We start from the raw sequence: 16,708 nt of genomic DNA, 5'->3' as shown, positions 1-16,708 counted from the left end.
GATTTAAATTTGTCCAATGTCAGCATATCCAAAACGATCGCGCTCATTGGCTACTTATACCCGGGCACATTTGAAATAAGCTAATGAGCGCTTACCAGGTTTGAAAACGTCAAAATATGAAAACAGTGTGTGGTGGGCTTTAATAAATTATAATAAACTGTCAAAAAGAAATGTTGAAAAACTACATTTTAAATTAATTTTAATAAATTTTGTATATAAATAAGTAATGATTAAATTCCCTTAATCTATATAAAAATTCTATACTTTTTTATATTTTACAATATAGTTTATAAAATTAACAATGAAGAATTTAATGTTTGTGTTTTGTATTGTTTACGTGTCAGGAACACTGTCACCTCAATCAGAAAAAAATGTTAAAAAGGAGAAAAACAAAATTGAGAATAAAGTAAGTAATAATAAATAATTAGTTAAATATTTATTTTATTAGTTGTTCTTTTATACATATTTATTTAACTCTTAGTTTCTAACCTCAAAATTTTATTTATCAGAAAGGTCCTGTGGATCAGGATGTTTTTGACAGAGGTTTAGTGAGAAATGACTCCAAAGCACATGATATTTTAAGAGAATCGGGTCTTTATTTTAAAGATACTGAAAGAAAACGATTTTCTGGTGATGTTCTTGGCTACATTACACCGGTAAGTGTATTTTTAATTTTCCAATTTTCAAATAAATTCTAATTTTTAAATATTTATTTTATATTTTAAAATTAAATTAATATTATTTTAACAGTGGAACGGTCATGGATATAATGTGGGAAAATTATTTTCTAATAAATTTACAATGCTTTCTCCTGTTTGGTTCTCATTGCCACCTACAAAAGGATCTAAATTCTCATTATCAACTCATGATGTACAAAAAAAATGGTTAAAAGAGATAAAACAGTCAGATAAAGGAAATAATAAAGTCAAGAGTAATTTAAAAAAAAAATATATATATATATATACAATCATATTTAATTATGAAAATTTTTTTTAAGAAATTATTTTGTTTAAATTTCAGTTCTACCTCGTGTTCTTTTCGAAAATTGGTCATTTGATGAAGTTTCCAATTTGCATTTAAATAGAGATACAATGGTACAATTAATAAAAACTCTTAGCAAAACTGCCGAGGTAAATTAAAATATATTTTTAAATCAAAAACAATTTTTTTTTTAAATGTAATTAATTAATATAATTGAAAATAATAAATTTTTACAGACATATCAGTTAGATGGCTATGTTTTTGAGATATGGACCCAATTTTTATTTTTAGGAGTTAATCGAATAGTTATCACTGAAATTGTCAAAGAAATTGCAGATGCTTTAAGAGATAGAGAATTAGATACGATTCTAGTTCTCCCACCGTGGAGAGAGTAAATAATTTTATTTTTTCTAAATATTTACTATTAATTAATAAATATTCTAAATACTTTTTATTATAATTTTAAATATATTATTTCAGAAACGGCGATGAATTGTTTAAAAAAAAACATTTTGATCTATTATCATCGAGTATCACTGCATTTTCATTGATGACATATGATTATTCAAATGTTCAGCAACCCGGTCCAAATGCTCCTGTTAGTTGGATTAAAAAATGCGTTAAAGCACTTGTACACGATAATAAAGATCCGCAAAGAGCTAAAATTCTCATGGGACTTAATTTCTATGGGAATAATTATACGCCTGATGGTGGCGGTGCCATTGTTGGTTCACAATATCTTCAATTACTTGAATCTTATAAAGGAAAATTAAAATGGGATGATAAAAACAAAGAAAACTTCTTTGAAATAAAGTAAGATTTTAATTTTTAATTCTATTTAAAAAAAAAAACCCCTGCTATTAAATTTAAGAAAAATATAAAGAATTAATATTAAATTAAAATTCTAGAAATAAAAATCCTGGATACGTTTTCTATCCAACATTATATTCAATTGAACAAAGACTGAAACTCGCTACAAAATTGGGAACTGGAATTGCCATTTGGGAATTGGGACAAGGTCTCGATTATTTTTACGATTTACTTTAAGAATTAATTTAAAAGATGTAAAAAAAAGAACATTTTATTAAAATAAAATTAAATCGTCTATTATAAAAAAAATATTGTGGACAAAAATGATTATAAAATCTGAGTCAAATGGATGAAATTCAATGGATTTAAATAGAATTTAAATATTTGGTACGTTACTTTTTTTTGATATTTTATAAATAGTATTTTTTATTTTAAAATTACTTATAAAAAAAGGTATTATTTTCTCAGTCTTCAAATTTTATGAAGTTGTGAATTCAATGAAAATATTATTTAAAAATACTGCACAGTTTGTGTGTTTGTGAATATCACAATTATTCACTTTTGTTCGATTTTAAAATACCATTAGATCTTGTTTCTAATAATTGAGGATGCTTTCTTTTTAACATCATCATTGTTTGTGGACCTTTTGCAATATGATACATCATTGCCCAACACATTTTTGCTGGCAAAATGCTAAAAAATAATATTTTTTTTTTTTCTTAAAGAGAAATTATTTTGTAATTTTCGATAAGTATTTTCAAATAAGCAGCTCACTCACCTTTTTAGAGGAAAGAATAATTTGATGAAACCTGGAAGTGTTATTAACACACGATTCGTTAAAATTCCAGATACAACTTCATTGGCAACATAATCTGGTTCTAAGCTATTCATTAGTCTGAAAATTTTAACACAAATTTAATTATATTCTTATTTTATTAATTTAAGAAAAAAAAGGAGAGAAATAATTTTTTTTTTTACTTTGGTTTCACTCCGGGAAACATTCCGGTATTTATAAAATATGGACACACCAAGGTAGCTTGTATTCCATTGTAACCATGTGACTGAAATTAAATTAAACATATATAATTAAATTGATATTAATTAAAAATAGAAATTATTAAATTTCAAAATTTCAAATAAATTAAAATAAATTAAAATATATTATTTAAATAATAGTGATTCAAAAAAAAAAAAGTAAGCAAATTTTACCTTTAATTCAGTGAATAAACTTTCGTGAAAACCAATAGTTGCAAATTTCGTTGCAGAATAATCAGTACAATTGTAAGTTCCCAATAATCCTGCGACACTGGCAATCGTGACAATGTGACCATGATTATCTTTCATCATGTCCTTCAAAAAGCTTTTTGTGATCTGAATATAATATTTTTATTAATATTTCTATTTCTTTTGAGAGAAAAAGTAAATTTTTTTTTTATTTAATTTGCAAAATAATACAACAAATTAATAAAATGAACTAAATAATAAATTAACATTAACAATTGCTTAATAATAATTTATATATGTATTTTTCAATTTATTAAAAAAAATTACTCACCCAATAATGTGATAAAATATTAACTTTAAATGTTTTTTCAATTTCGTCATCAGGAATTTGCAAAAATGTATCCCCGTAAATATATCCAGCATTATTGATTAATATTGTTACCTAATTTGCAAAAAAAAAATTTAATAAATATTATTTTGTTTTTGTTTAAAGATTTTGGTTTCTTTTTTTTTTTTGTAAAAATTGCTTAATGTTAGAAATTTTTGTCTATTTATTTATCTATATAACTTACATTGCCAACGTCGACTTGGACTAATTTTGCAGTTCTGTAAACTGCCTCTCTATCAGCAATGTCACAATAATATCCCCAACATTTTCCTCCATTTTGTCTTATTTCTTTCACAGTTTCTTCAATACCTATAAAAATTATTATTTTTTTATATATATTTGAAATTTAATTTTATAAAACGAAATTTAAATTTAATTTGAAAAAAATATGACAAAAAGATGCGCATATTCTATAACCGGAAGGTGACAATAAATTTTTAATATGAATTTGGATGTATCATTAATTATAATTGTTGATTTTTATGCTCTCACCTTTGTTTCATAAAAAAGAATTATTATTCTGTTTACATTCCAATTAAGATTATTGATAAATAAAACTACATAGTTATAAAAAAAATATCTGTCAAAGCGTGAATAAAAAATAATATAAAAAAAATAATTATAAATCAAAATTTTATTCAAAAAATTTTTAGTTTAAACTCATTTTCTTTTTATCTAACTTTACTTTATTTTTTTATTATTACTGCAATTAAAAATTTATGTTTATTTTAGTAATTACATAAATTTGCATTTCTTGGTTCTGTTGAATTAACGCGAGAGTAACATTTTTTTTTTCTCAATAAATCATTAAATTTATTTAACTTAAGTTTGACACCCACTTTCTCAAAATTTACTCAGAATTCATAGACAAACGTTGAGAGATTTTTAAACTTATGATTTCCATTTTTCTTCTTTTTAAAATGTGTGAAAGTTTAAATTTATTTTTTTCTAAATCTTAAAAAACTTTTTTACTTTAATTTTTTTTTTTTTAATTTATAAATTTCTTTTTTTTATAATTTATTTAACAGTAATATCAACTTAGTCAGAATTAGTTTTAAAAGTGTATATAAAATCTTGAGAAAATATTTGCTAATGTCTTTCTTCAGTGTTCTTTTGTAATTATCACTGATCAACGAACTAGAAATCAGTTATTTCAAATATGATAAATTTTTTTGTCAATTATTGCAGTATATATAAATTTTTTTTCCCGCATTTAAAAATAATAAATTTTTTATATCTATTAAATTATATCACTTAAATTTATTATCATATGAAATATAAATTATTATGAATCTTTATATGAAGATAAAAACAATAAAATAATTTTTTCTCACAATTGAAATTATATCTTCAAATTAAAAATTGCGAAATAGAAAAGGAAAAATATGAATTTTTTTTCGTTTTTTACAAAGACTTTTGAAGAAAGTGGATTAAAGTTAAAAAAAAATCTCTCTTTTTTTTTCTTTTCTTCAGAAAGTTTTCTTGAAGATAACACTTTTTTTCTATTATTATTGTTGACCGTTTCTTTACAGACTTATTATTTTCCCAGAGGTAAATGAGCTTTCACTTAGTCCCATTTTAACATAATTTCCACTCATTTATATATTGTTACATTATTATTACTAGAAATACTCGAATTATTATATACAATTAAAGAATATTTAATAAATTGTCTCAATTTCATTGAAATTTAATTAATAGTTGAAATTATAAGAGAAATTTTTTTTTAACTTTGTTAATTTTTTTCATTTGAAAAAAAAATAAAATTCAAATCTTATAGGAGAGTAATTAAAATAATTAATTAACTAATTAAATGATAATTGCGTCTCTTATTATTTAATTAACTTTTGTCACTTTTTTTCCCCAGTGGAATTTAAAAAACTTAAATTAAATAGAATGAAAATGTGAAAAATCTTTAATTTTACATTACATACCAATTTTGTTAATATCCCAGATTACTACATTGCAACCAAGATTGGCTAATTTATTAGCAATTAATTTTCCAATGCCACCTGCTCCTCCAGTAACAAGTGCCACTTCTCCTTTTATATTTTTTCCACGATAACGTCTTGGAATTAATGTTAAAATCATTGCTTCCATTATATACACTATTGCCATTCCGGTGACTATTAACAAATCGTATATCATACTTAATAAAGTTTTGATATCCATTTTCATATATCTGAAAAAACAAACTTCCATTATTATCAAATTTATAAATTTAACTTTCAGTGTTTCTCTTTATATCGTTAAATATAAATATAATTTTTTTCGAAGTTCTTAAAAAAAGAAATTTTCATTTTTTCATTGAAAATGGTTTTTTTTTAAATATAAAAATATCAAAAAGAAAAGGTATTTTTTTTTTTGTCGATATAACAAAATTTTATAATCTCCGAGTCTAATTCCGGATATGACAAAAGGACAAAAATAAAATTGTTTGCTCCAATAAATCAACTAGATCATGTTACATTTTAATATGCAAATTTCATTTTAACTTGTTTCAATATACATACGTTTTAATTAAATTAATACATAGTATACGGTGAAAGTTATAAATAATAAATTTGCGTTTAAATTGTAAGGTTCTAAGAATTTTTTTTTTTTTGTACATTTTCAATGATTTTACAGACGCTAAATATTTTGAAGATTCTTATTTTGAATTTTGAAATTCAAATTTTTTAAGGCTTTAAATTTACTAGTTTTCGAGTATACATGGATTTAAAATTTTTTTGTAATTAAAAATTATATAAAAATTAATTTAATTTTGTTTCAATTCCAAATGGAAAACTTTTAATTCAAAAATTTTCGTTTTTTAATTTCAAATTTTTGTTGAAATAAAACATTTGTCCCAGTGCAAATTCAATTATATTTTGTCTAGGAATATTCAAATGAGTGTAATTTTTATTAAATTTTGTGTTTAATTTCAGAACGTGTCCTACCGAAAATTCACTTTTTTTTTTTTTTTTTTTTTTTTTTTTTTTCTTTTTGAATTCTCTGTTATGATCGTTGTCTTCTACGAAGATAGAAAGTGAGTACCTCACTGAGTTTAAGAGAATGTCCTGAGGATGTTGGAACCACTCTTTCCCACACAAGTTCACAATTCGAATTGCGAGGCATATTACTTCTCTGTACGATCGAGCTCATGTACTAGCGAAACTTACTATAGTCCTTCTCTGTGCGAATCTATATAGAAGTGGAGGCTCTCGAAATCTGAAGTCAGCAAAACTTACTGGTACACGCGATTCAAACATAGATCCTATGCATCAACAAGTGAAACCTGAAAGTATCGTTATTTCTATAGGAAAATGCAATCCCTTCTCTTAACTTTTATATATATATGAATCCACTCTTTTTCGCCTACTTGCAAATTTAGACATCTTCTAATTGAACACGTCAATAATTATAAAAACAAATATTCAAAATTAAAAAATTTAAACAAAAAATAATGAAATTTAAAATCAAAGTGAAAATTTATTTATGGGAAAGTTATGAAATATTCTATGGAGAAATATCTCAACCTATTTTCGTCTTTGCAGAATAAAATAGTCACAAATTGAGGTCGATTCACAATTTATTTGCTAAATTTTTATTGTAATGAGAATCAAACGGAACATTAATTCACTTATCTGATTCAATGAGATAAAATTTTTATTTAATTCTATATTTTTTCTATTTTACAAATTATAGGAACAAAATTTCAAATTATTCATTAAAGCAAAAATTAATTTTTGATTAATTTAAGAAAATTATAAATAAAGTTATATAAAATTGCCTTTAGGCAGAACTAAAACCCGAAGGCAAAAAGAAAAAATGTTTATACAAGAAGGTATTCAATAAAAATAAATTTATGCTCATATTTCCTGTAAGCAAATTGATCACTTGAATACTAAGTAAGTTATAAATGAACTTTAAATAATCTTTATGTTTTTATCCAAATGCTCACAGCATTAAATTATTTTTAATTAATTATACCGAAAATTTCAATTTTTAAATAAGAAAATTATTCAGTTATGTATTAGAAGTTTTTTTAAATATTTTAAAAATTCAATTTTTTTACATTTAACATGTTTAAAGAAAACTGCTTCTCCAAAGGTATGAATTTTTTTCTATAGCAAAACAAACTTGTACTTTACTAATGCGAAAATTATTTACATATTGCGAATGCAATAACGATGAGTTATGATCACGTATGTCAATACAATGATGCTTGTGGTTTTAGAAATTATCATGACCCTATGTCTAAAGCATTTCTTCAACTTCGTTATGCCACAATAGTGCCAAATAATAAATTTAAAAAAAAGAAAATTTCTAAATATAAAAATTTACCAAATTTTTTTTTTGTTTTAAAGTTTTAATAAAAATTAACATTTATTTGATAATTTTAGTTTTAAATATTTAAATTATTTATTTAAAAAAAATTTATTTATTAAAAAAATAAATATATAAAACAAAAAAAAAAGGAATCATTAATTAATTTTAATTTTACTCATTTGTTGGCTGTAGAAAATAAAATTTCCTTCCTTTGAAAAAGCAGATTCTTCATCAAGAATAATTGAGAAAGTGACTCCATCTCTCTAGACTGCAAGGAACTTGATTATTGATTATTTAAAATAGATCATTGACTTTTTTTTGGATTTTTTTTAAAAAAGAGGAAAATTAGTTGAATTCTTATATAAATTTTTTCCACCTAACATTTTCCTGATTTTGTCAATTTTTCTCTTTTATATAAGTAAAAAATAATTAAAGCAAACAAATTATATTCGAATAAAATAATAAATCATTGATAAGTGCTTGATTTAAGTATCTTGATTATATATTATCTAAAGAATCTATTTCAACTTTATCGTAACTTTTGCTTTTATAATAAACATTTTTTTTTAGATATCTTAATGTGACATAATGCACGATTTGTTTGATTTCAAATTATGATTAATTATAATTTGTGAATGCTGTTAAAATCAACCTTTGAATCTATTAGATATAAGTTGAATTTTTTTCCCATATTCTATGGATATTGCACAAGATCACATATTATAAGTTTATGTAAATTTGCATCAAGTGCAATACATAATTTAGTTATAATAATGTACAAAATTGTTAAGAAATGCCAAATAATTTATCAATTTTCCAATTCCTTTTTTTTCAATTTTTTATGCAATGCGTAAAGAAATATTATTTCAGAATAAAAATATTTTAGAATATTTTTTTAAATTAAAGATACTTTTAATTAATTTTATTTTGTTTTTTTAATTTTTACTCTTTTCTTCACATTGACAAATTTGTAAGTAATTCAGAAAATTACTGAAAAAAAGAATTGTAATTTTCAAAAAAAAAAAAAAAGGTTTTAATGATATAAGTACTGCATTATTTTTTATGATCTTTTTTAAAAATTAAAAAAAAAATTATCAAATTATCTGAGAGAGCAATCTGTTGCGCAAAGTGCGAAACTGTTTATGCGAATAATTTCACAGTCGGTCATCAGTGACTTTCACCGATTCTGAATTATTCTTATTCGAAGAAGAATTTTTTTGAAAATAATTTTTTTTTTAATATTTTACATTTTTATTGTTTATCTTCTATTTGATTTGAATTTTATTATTTTGCAAACACATTACAGTAATGACAAAAAATTTTAATGTAAAAAACAGAATACTTTACATTTATTAAAAAATTGTTTTTTTAAACATCCTTTTTTTGTTGAATTATTTTTATTTATTTTATTTTACATAATGTGATTAAAGGCGCATTGCCTCCTTTACATGAGGGTTATGTCCTTAAAAAACTATTCACATAAACAGAAAGCCCTAATCTTAACTAAATTGCTAATAAAATAAAAAAGACTTTTCGCGGTTTCAATTTTATCCACTTTCAATATGTTCGTAAGCGAAATTCTATTAATTTTTTGTTGAATTATTCTTTTAATTAAAAAATTGATTAGTTGAAGAAAAATGAGAATTTATCAATTTTTTCTTTATTCAATGAAATCTTGTGCAATTATATGCACGACACTTGAATGAATTTATAAAAAAAAAAGTGTTCAATAATATTGTAATTAAAATGAAAATATTGGAAAAATTAATTAGAGAAAAAAATTAAATTTTAAATTATTCAAACATAAATTAATCAACAATGAAGAAAATTAACTTTAAGAATTTGGAAAATTGAAAATTATAAGCTTTTTCTCGTATAATGTACTTTACCTTTTGGCCTTTCTAGTTTCATTTGAAATTGTTTGTTATTATTAATTTTTTTCTAGTTTAATTGTAATTATTATAAATAGAATACGTACTTGTAAGAAAATTGTATTAAATGTATAAGGAAGTAAACCGGTTTCGTGATTTAATATCGATTGGCATCGTTTGTATGATCATAAAAGTGCATCCATTTTGCACTATTGCAGAACTATCCTGTAACACACTTCTAGTTCAAGGACACCAGAATTCCTCATGCAATTATTTGCGAAGATTTCTTCTTCTAAAAAATATTAAAAAATAGAAATTAATAATTTTTTTTCGAATTTTTCTAAATCTCTTCATTTTATTGATTTATTTTAAATTTGATAGATTTATTATATTTTGCAATTCTTAAAAAAAAACTATTTCTACTAGTATCGTAAAATGTAAAACTTGTTTTTATATAAAAAGATCTATAGCGGGGAAAAAAAATATTTTTCCCTTATTTTTTTAAAATGAAATAACTATATATATATATAATAAATGTGTTGTGTATCTATAAGGAATTTCACAACAAGTCAGATCATTTTAATTGGCTTTAAAATCCTTATTTACATTGTATTGCAATCTGATGATGATGAAAGAAAACAACCTTCCATTTCTAGTAAAAAATTTTTAGCGAAATAAAAATTGACCGATAACATAGTTTCTCAATATTTAATTTAATTTGAACAGTTGACAAACTAGTAAAAAAAATTTTACGTATCCAACTTTGGATTTCAGTGTAAATTTTCTTTAAATTTCAATTCTATAAATTGTTTACATCGAATAGAATTATTATAACTTCAATTATTATATAATAACTTAATGAAAAAATTGACGAAAGATTGTAGAATGAAAAAAAATAATACTTTTGATAAAAAGATGCAATTGAAATATTATGATGAAGCAGGTGAAGGGCGTTCAGGTAATAGTGCAAGAGAATGTTTCTTAAATGTATGCATTTGATTAAGAGACAGTGCACTGAATGAAGGCCAAGTTTAGTTTGGCATTGATCTCAATCGGAACTTAAAATAAGGGTTTTCAGGATATTTGATAGAGATAAGAGAGAGAGAGAGAGAGAGAAAGAGAGAAAGAATATCTGTTATACAAAAACCTGTTACATTAAAAATAAACAAGTTTCTCAAACCTTTTTTCTCTTCTTTCTTTTTGTCACCCACATTTTTAATCTACAGGAATGAATCTCATTTTTTTTTAATACTCCTTCATATCATGGATCTAAAAATTAAAAGACTTTTTTTTTAATTTTACGATATTATTTTAGTCAAGTTGTAAATTTTAATAGTTGTCAAAGTAATTTAAAACATAAAACATTTTTTATCACAAATTTTAGTATAAAATATTATGTGATGATAAAAAAAAATGTAAATAATTGTAGTAAAAAAAAAATGAAACTTACATGGAAATCCATTTTTTTCAGCAAAATAATATTTTGCTGGTATTTTTTATCAAAAAATTCTCAATTTTTCCCATTACCTGAAACATAAGAAGAAAATTTTATTTAAATATTTAATTAAATTATTATTGCTAAAAAAATCTTTTTTTTCAGTTAACTAGGCAATTGGATATCAGTTTCAGTATTTAATTATGATTGTAAATATTTGCAAATAGTTTTTGATGTGAATTCCTTAAGGTAATTTTTTTAAATACATGTAAAATTTAAGAGGTATAAATAGTGTTATAGTTATAAGAACTGTAATAAAAGTCATTTCAACTAGGCGTAGGAAGTGGTGGTCAGATGAAAATTTAAAGTAGAAATATTAAGTTACAGTCAGACAAGTTCAATTTTAATATTCCTCGCTTGAAAGGAATATATATATTATATATAAGTTGCACTTGAAATTACTTTCGTTAGTTGAAAAATTTATTTATTTTTCTAATAATATTAATCTACAATTAATTATTTTAATTGAAATTAATTTTTAAATATTTAATATTTTCTAATTTAGATTATTTGCAAAAAAATATTATTAATTCTTGTGTAAATAAAAAATAAATTCAACAAAAATTTATGAGAAAAAATGTGTTGAATTTTTAAGAGTAAAAAAATAAGTTGAATTTAGTATCTAAAAATGTCCTTTTTATCATTTTAGATTTGAAATTCTAAATAGTTGTCTGAAGAGTTTTTTTTCATTTTTTTGTAACTATATTTAATGTAACGATATACAGGTATATGTATATACCTATAATATTTGTAAGTAATCCTTTGAGTAGACATGCATGTGTTTGCGATTAGTTGCAATAAAGTAATATAGATAGCTTCAGTGCTCGGAATCCTAGTGAGGTGAACGTGTTCTTGAGACTCTAGCTCCTTTCGGTTCAGTCATTCAAAGACAGTGCACCATCAACTTCAGTGACGATAGGAGTTATCTCTCTCTCTTCTTCTTCTTCTTCGATCCTTTTTAATTCACGTATGTATCCTCATTCGCATCTAAATTTCAAATTTCATTTTTCTCCTTTTTTTCCATTTCCTTTTTTTTATTATTATTTTACGTTGACGAATGGTAAAAGTGATCCAAAAAAAAAACTGTTTTTCGAAAAAAGGAAAAATATTTGTTGACACTATCATTTTAAATAACAGATGTAATCAGGTTTTCTATGTGTCGGATAAATAAGAGATTTCTATGTATATTCAGGACAAATTCCAATTTAATACTTATGCTTATTAAACGGAATAATTAGTCAACCTTGTCATTTTAATCCTGAAATTGCAAATAGACCAGATATTAGTTACATTCTGAAAATATTTACACTTGAATATTAAGTGAAAAAAATTATTTATACAGTAATTCTAATTATTTCAAATTAGAATTTAAAAAATTAAAAATATTGAATTGATTAATTATAAAAAAATTATGTATTTTATTGTAGAACACGATAGTCAACAATATTTTTTTTTTACTTGGGTTGACACAATTCCATTTATTAATTAATCGATAACTTTTGACATTAAAAATCAATAAGAGAAATAAAGAAATATCAAAATAAATGTATCGCTAAGTGAATTAATACTGATAGTATATAATATAGTAAATAAAAAACATTCATTGATCTATAAATACTATAACATTGAATTTCTTTTGTCACTTTTTTTATTTATTTATTTTTTCTAATTAATGACATTCCTTTATTACTGTTCACACATTGATGTTGAGTAATTAAACTTCTTTTTACAATATTGATCTTTAATCTCAATTATACAAATTAATAAAAGTAAAAACAAAACAAATTTTGTCCCCAGTATTCTGATGTTCTGTAATTATTTATTAATTGGGTCTTAATTTTATTCAAATTAAATTATTTATTTTTTTTTTAATTAAAACTTTTCTTTTGCTTTGAAACATTAATTTTAATTTAACCAAAATAAATGTAATTTAAGAAAAGAAAATAAATTTTTTAATTCAATTTAAAAAGTTATCGATTTTTTTTCAGCAAAATTTGAAAAAAAAGAATTCTTGTTTTTATTATATAAACATTTTGTTGGTAATGATCAAATTCTATATTTACTCACAGGAATTCAGTATAGATGTAAAAGAAAAATTTATTGTATAAATTGAATAGATCGATCATTTGTGTTGGCTTTCAAATGTTAAATATACGACATACGGAACGAATTAAATCTTATCGCTTATGCTTTGCAATTTCTTATGGTGTTCACATTACATTATAACGAATGCATTTTGTGGCAAATATATGTAAATAAAAAAAAAATTGATTAAAAAATTACATAGAAATTTTTTCAAATCACCTTTAAGTGAACATTACTTTCCTACATTTAACATTTAAGCGATTTTAATAATCTCACAATGATAAATGTTAGACGTTTTAAAATATTGCTAATGTTTCAAAATAAAATTTCTTTTCTAAATTGTTCATTATTTTGCAATCCCAGAAAGCGTATTTATATAAAAAAAAAAATACTTGTATGTAAATTTTTACTTATTTCATTGCAATCATTTTTTCATCTAAAAATGAAGAATTTTTTTTAATAACAAAAAAAAAAATTAATTCAAGAAACCAAAAAAAAAAAGTATCCAACCCTTTGAGAAATTTGAATTTAAGAAGGAAAATATTTATTTAAGTGGTACATATTTTTTTTAATATCAAAAGAAACCAAAAATATGAAAATTAAAAAAAAAATTTTTAATTATTCATTAATAAAGAGGGGAAAAAAAATAACACGTGGTGATTCCGCGAAATTCTTATAAATTCATTACGTATTCAACCCGTCGCGAACATATTCAACCAGTACCTTTTTACTTTCACTAGATTTTTCTCTGTTCAACTATTATTACACTTATTATAGTGTATTCATGCAACAAACTAATATTTATCTCTATATATATATATAAGAATCTGGTCCTCGAAATTGCATGCAATAATTTAAAGTATTCGTCAAAAAATATGATTGACGTGTAAAATATACATGTCCCAAGTCCAAGTAATATAAAACACGCGGAAATCGTTTTATATTCTATTTTTAAATATAATTAATAGATTTTGTTTTACGATCGAATATTTAATATTTTTTGACTTTATCTCACTTGTTACGCTAATTATTACTCTTTCAGAATTAATAAGAACCTGTTCTCTTTAACTAATATTTATAGACACTTTAAAAATTTATCAAAAATAAAATTAATTATTCAACAATGATTTTTAATAAAAATAAATTAATTTCTTATTTAAAAAAAAAATAAATAAATAAAAATATTAGTCAAAAAATTACCAAAAAAATAGAACATAAAAGGTAAAACAAAATTAATTTAACACTCATTGTACTAAGAAATAAAAAAAAAGTGTTTTGATATTGCAATTTTGAAATTATTGCAATAAAACGGACACATAAGTAGCAATGTATTAAAATAATCTACATAAACAGAAAATATAGGATATTAAAACAATTAGCGCGGGACCATTGCCAAAGCGCCTGGTGCAAGATAGTGTACAAATTTCAGTAGTAAAAAAAAAACTCGTCAGACTGGCTGCTTTTTCTATTTCTATGATTGAAATGGAGATTGTGGGCTATAATGTAATTTCCGCCGCAATTTTAACGAAATTAAATAATTTTTTTGAACTAACAAGTTTCCTCTGGCTCTAATTTGTACATTTATAATAATCACACAAAAAAAATCCACATACGAATTCAAATGAACTTCTATTAAATACAAAAAAAAAATAAATCCATCAAAATTATTATTTCATTGGAATGTTATTTCACAAGAAAAAAGTTGATTGAACAATTATCACAATTTTCAAATAAGAGAATTTTGCGATTGTAATAATTTCCATCCGCTCATTAAGCTTTCATAATAACCTCATTAATGTGAATGTAACAGTTGGTGAATATGACTATCAGCATGACAATATTTTTTTCCCCTAAAAGTTTTTTTTTTTCTTAAATTATAAATTATACCTTCTGCATGATTATCCTGAAGATTTATTGAATAAAACAATCTAATCAATCCATATTTTTACAAGCATTGTTACAAATTTATTTTCTTATTGTCCCATACGGTGATCGTTAATTAAAAAATGAATTTCATGTTATTGCAAAAAAATCCATGATAGAAACCTCAATATATTTTCGTGGATATTATGCATTATTTTTGAAATCACGATAGTCTAATGAATTCGATTCAATAAATTCTGTGATGCAAATTATTTCTGAAACTAAAAGTATATATATCAGATTTCCTATATTGAGATAAAATCAAACTTGCGATTGTTGCGCTTGAATCGACTTTCATTCACCACTCCTGTTTTATTTATAAATCAATGTAATGTTTATTAAAAAAATCTCATTCACTTGACTCTTAATACAAGGAGAGTTTAATTAATAATTTAATTAAAATTTAGATTCTCATAGAAAATTATTTATTTTCTGAAAAAAATTAGTTTTAAAAAATATTGACTCTCGATTCAGTGAAAGAAAATAACAGCAATAAAAAAAAAAAGATTTACAAAGAAAGTATTTGAATTTAAATTACATATGAAGCATGCATGTTCTTTGCAATAGTAAATAGAAGAGCTGTGTCAACATTTGTTCACACAATCATTTCATACTTTACTTTCATTGATTTATAATAAAATACAGTAAAAAAAAATTTAAGTAGATTTTCAATTACTAGAATAAAGGAAATATTAAATTTAAAATTTCATTATAACACTGAATTATTATGAATAATAATTAATCTGTTCATTAGAATTTTTAATTAATTTTTTCACATTATATTAAAATTCGATTTTAAATTTACCTTTTATGATGTAGAATAAAGTCCGATTTGCTAATTTGATATATGCTTCAGTGTGTTATAAAAGTCAAGCTCGAGAAGAACTAAACGTGTATTATTTAAATCTGAGAACGTTATTTTATGTAATATAAAAATTCACGTTGCAGAAAATGAAAGTGACATTTGAGAACTGCTAGAAAGTGTCTCTGTTTAGCAAACACACGAGTTTAAGGTCCAAATTTTATAAAGACAAGTGATTATCCTAAAAAAAAAAAAATTATATTAATGATAAGAAATATTCGGTTTATGATTAAAAAATTGATATCTTAAACAGGATTGCTATTAAAAGTGATTTTTCCAATGAGTAGATAACCTGTTGCAGTCAATTAGTACAAAATTGACATAAGTTTATCAGAAATAATATTAATATATCAAATTATTTTAAATATGATCACTTTAATTAATCAAGATCTTATTTTCTGACTGTAAAATAGGTTTTAGTTGAGAAAAAAAAATAACTGCAAAATAGTTAACCGTCAAACGTCAAACTGATAAACTAACCTAACATGATTGCAATAAAAAATAATCGATATTAATCGAAAAGAATGCTTTTAATTGGTTTGTAATTTACCCGGAAATATTACCAGCCAATCAGAAGAGGTTCGAAAAAAATCCAAAATTTCAAAATGGCCGCACTTCCGCATTCAACTGTCATAGTTAAAAATAAAAGAAGTGTTGTTATTGTTTTTAAAACTAAAATGTAACAAAGAAATAATAATTAACATATATATATATATATATATATATATTAACATATATATATATAATATAATAGAAAC

General features: G+C 22.7%; 2 protein-coding genes and 1 long non-coding RNA gene across 5 annotated transcripts; 1 reads left to right on the top strand and 2 right to left on the bottom strand.

Moving 5' to 3' along the window:
- The first annotated feature begins 126 nt into the window (after positions 1–126).
- LOC127291364 (chitinase domain-containing protein 1) lies at positions 127–2,036 on the top strand. The gene is made up of 7 exons (XM_051320454.1): positions 127–406; positions 510–656; positions 751–931; positions 1,021–1,130; positions 1,218–1,372; positions 1,462–1,794; positions 1,890–2,036. The coding sequence occupies exons 1-7, from the start codon at positions 302–304 to the stop codon at positions 2,026–2,028; spliced, it is 1,170 nt and encodes a 389-aa protein (XP_051176411.1). The 5' UTR covers positions 127–301; the 3' UTR covers positions 2,029–2,036.
- Positions 2,037–2,342: 306 nt separating this feature from the next.
- LOC127291387 (estradiol 17-beta-dehydrogenase 11-like) lies at positions 2,343–12,043 on the bottom strand. 2 transcript variants are annotated; one of them, XM_051320501.1, is made up of 12 exons: positions 11,820–12,043; positions 11,036–11,112; positions 10,766–10,854; positions 9,693–9,877; positions 6,343–6,680; positions 5,338–5,585; positions 3,588–3,712; positions 3,347–3,457; positions 3,001–3,162; positions 2,770–2,852; positions 2,570–2,686; positions 2,343–2,484 (listed from the first exon to the last, which is right to left on the bottom strand). In XM_051320501.1, the coding sequence occupies exons 6-12, from the start codon at positions 5,579–5,581 to the stop codon at positions 2,343–2,345; spliced, it is 984 nt and encodes a 327-aa protein (XP_051176458.1). In that variant the 5' UTR covers positions 5,582–5,585; positions 6,343–6,680; positions 9,693–9,877; positions 10,766–10,854; positions 11,036–11,112; positions 11,820–12,043. The 2 variants fall into 2 exon arrangements, with proteins under 2 accessions (XP_051176458.1, XP_051176447.1); XM_051320490.1 differs by having other exon boundaries at positions 6,440–6,680.
- A 10-nt stretch (positions 12,044–12,053) lies between these two features.
- On the bottom strand, positions 12,054–16,571 carry LOC127291400 (uncharacterized). Of its 2 annotated transcripts, none has more exons than XR_007844598.1 (4): positions 16,501–16,571; positions 15,894–16,131; positions 15,053–15,309; positions 12,054–12,338 (listed from the first exon to the last, which is right to left on the bottom strand). It is a non-coding gene; the product is annotated as an uncharacterized LOC127291400 (long non-coding RNA). The 2 variants fall into 2 exon arrangements; XR_007844597.1 differs by lacking the exon at positions 16,501–16,571 and adding an exon at positions 16,243–16,485.
- Positions 16,572–16,708: the final 137 nt, after the last annotated feature.

The sequence above is a fragment of the Leptopilina boulardi genome, unplaced genomic scaffold, assembly GCF_019393585.1.
Source record: "Leptopilina boulardi isolate dan_hultmark-lab unplaced genomic scaffold, ZJU_Lbou_2.1 LbouV2_1, whole genome shotgun sequence".
Classification (NCBI taxonomy): domain Eukaryota; kingdom Metazoa; phylum Arthropoda; class Insecta; order Hymenoptera; family Figitidae; genus Leptopilina; species Leptopilina boulardi.
This window is presented reverse-complemented; position numbering and strand designations above follow the sequence as displayed.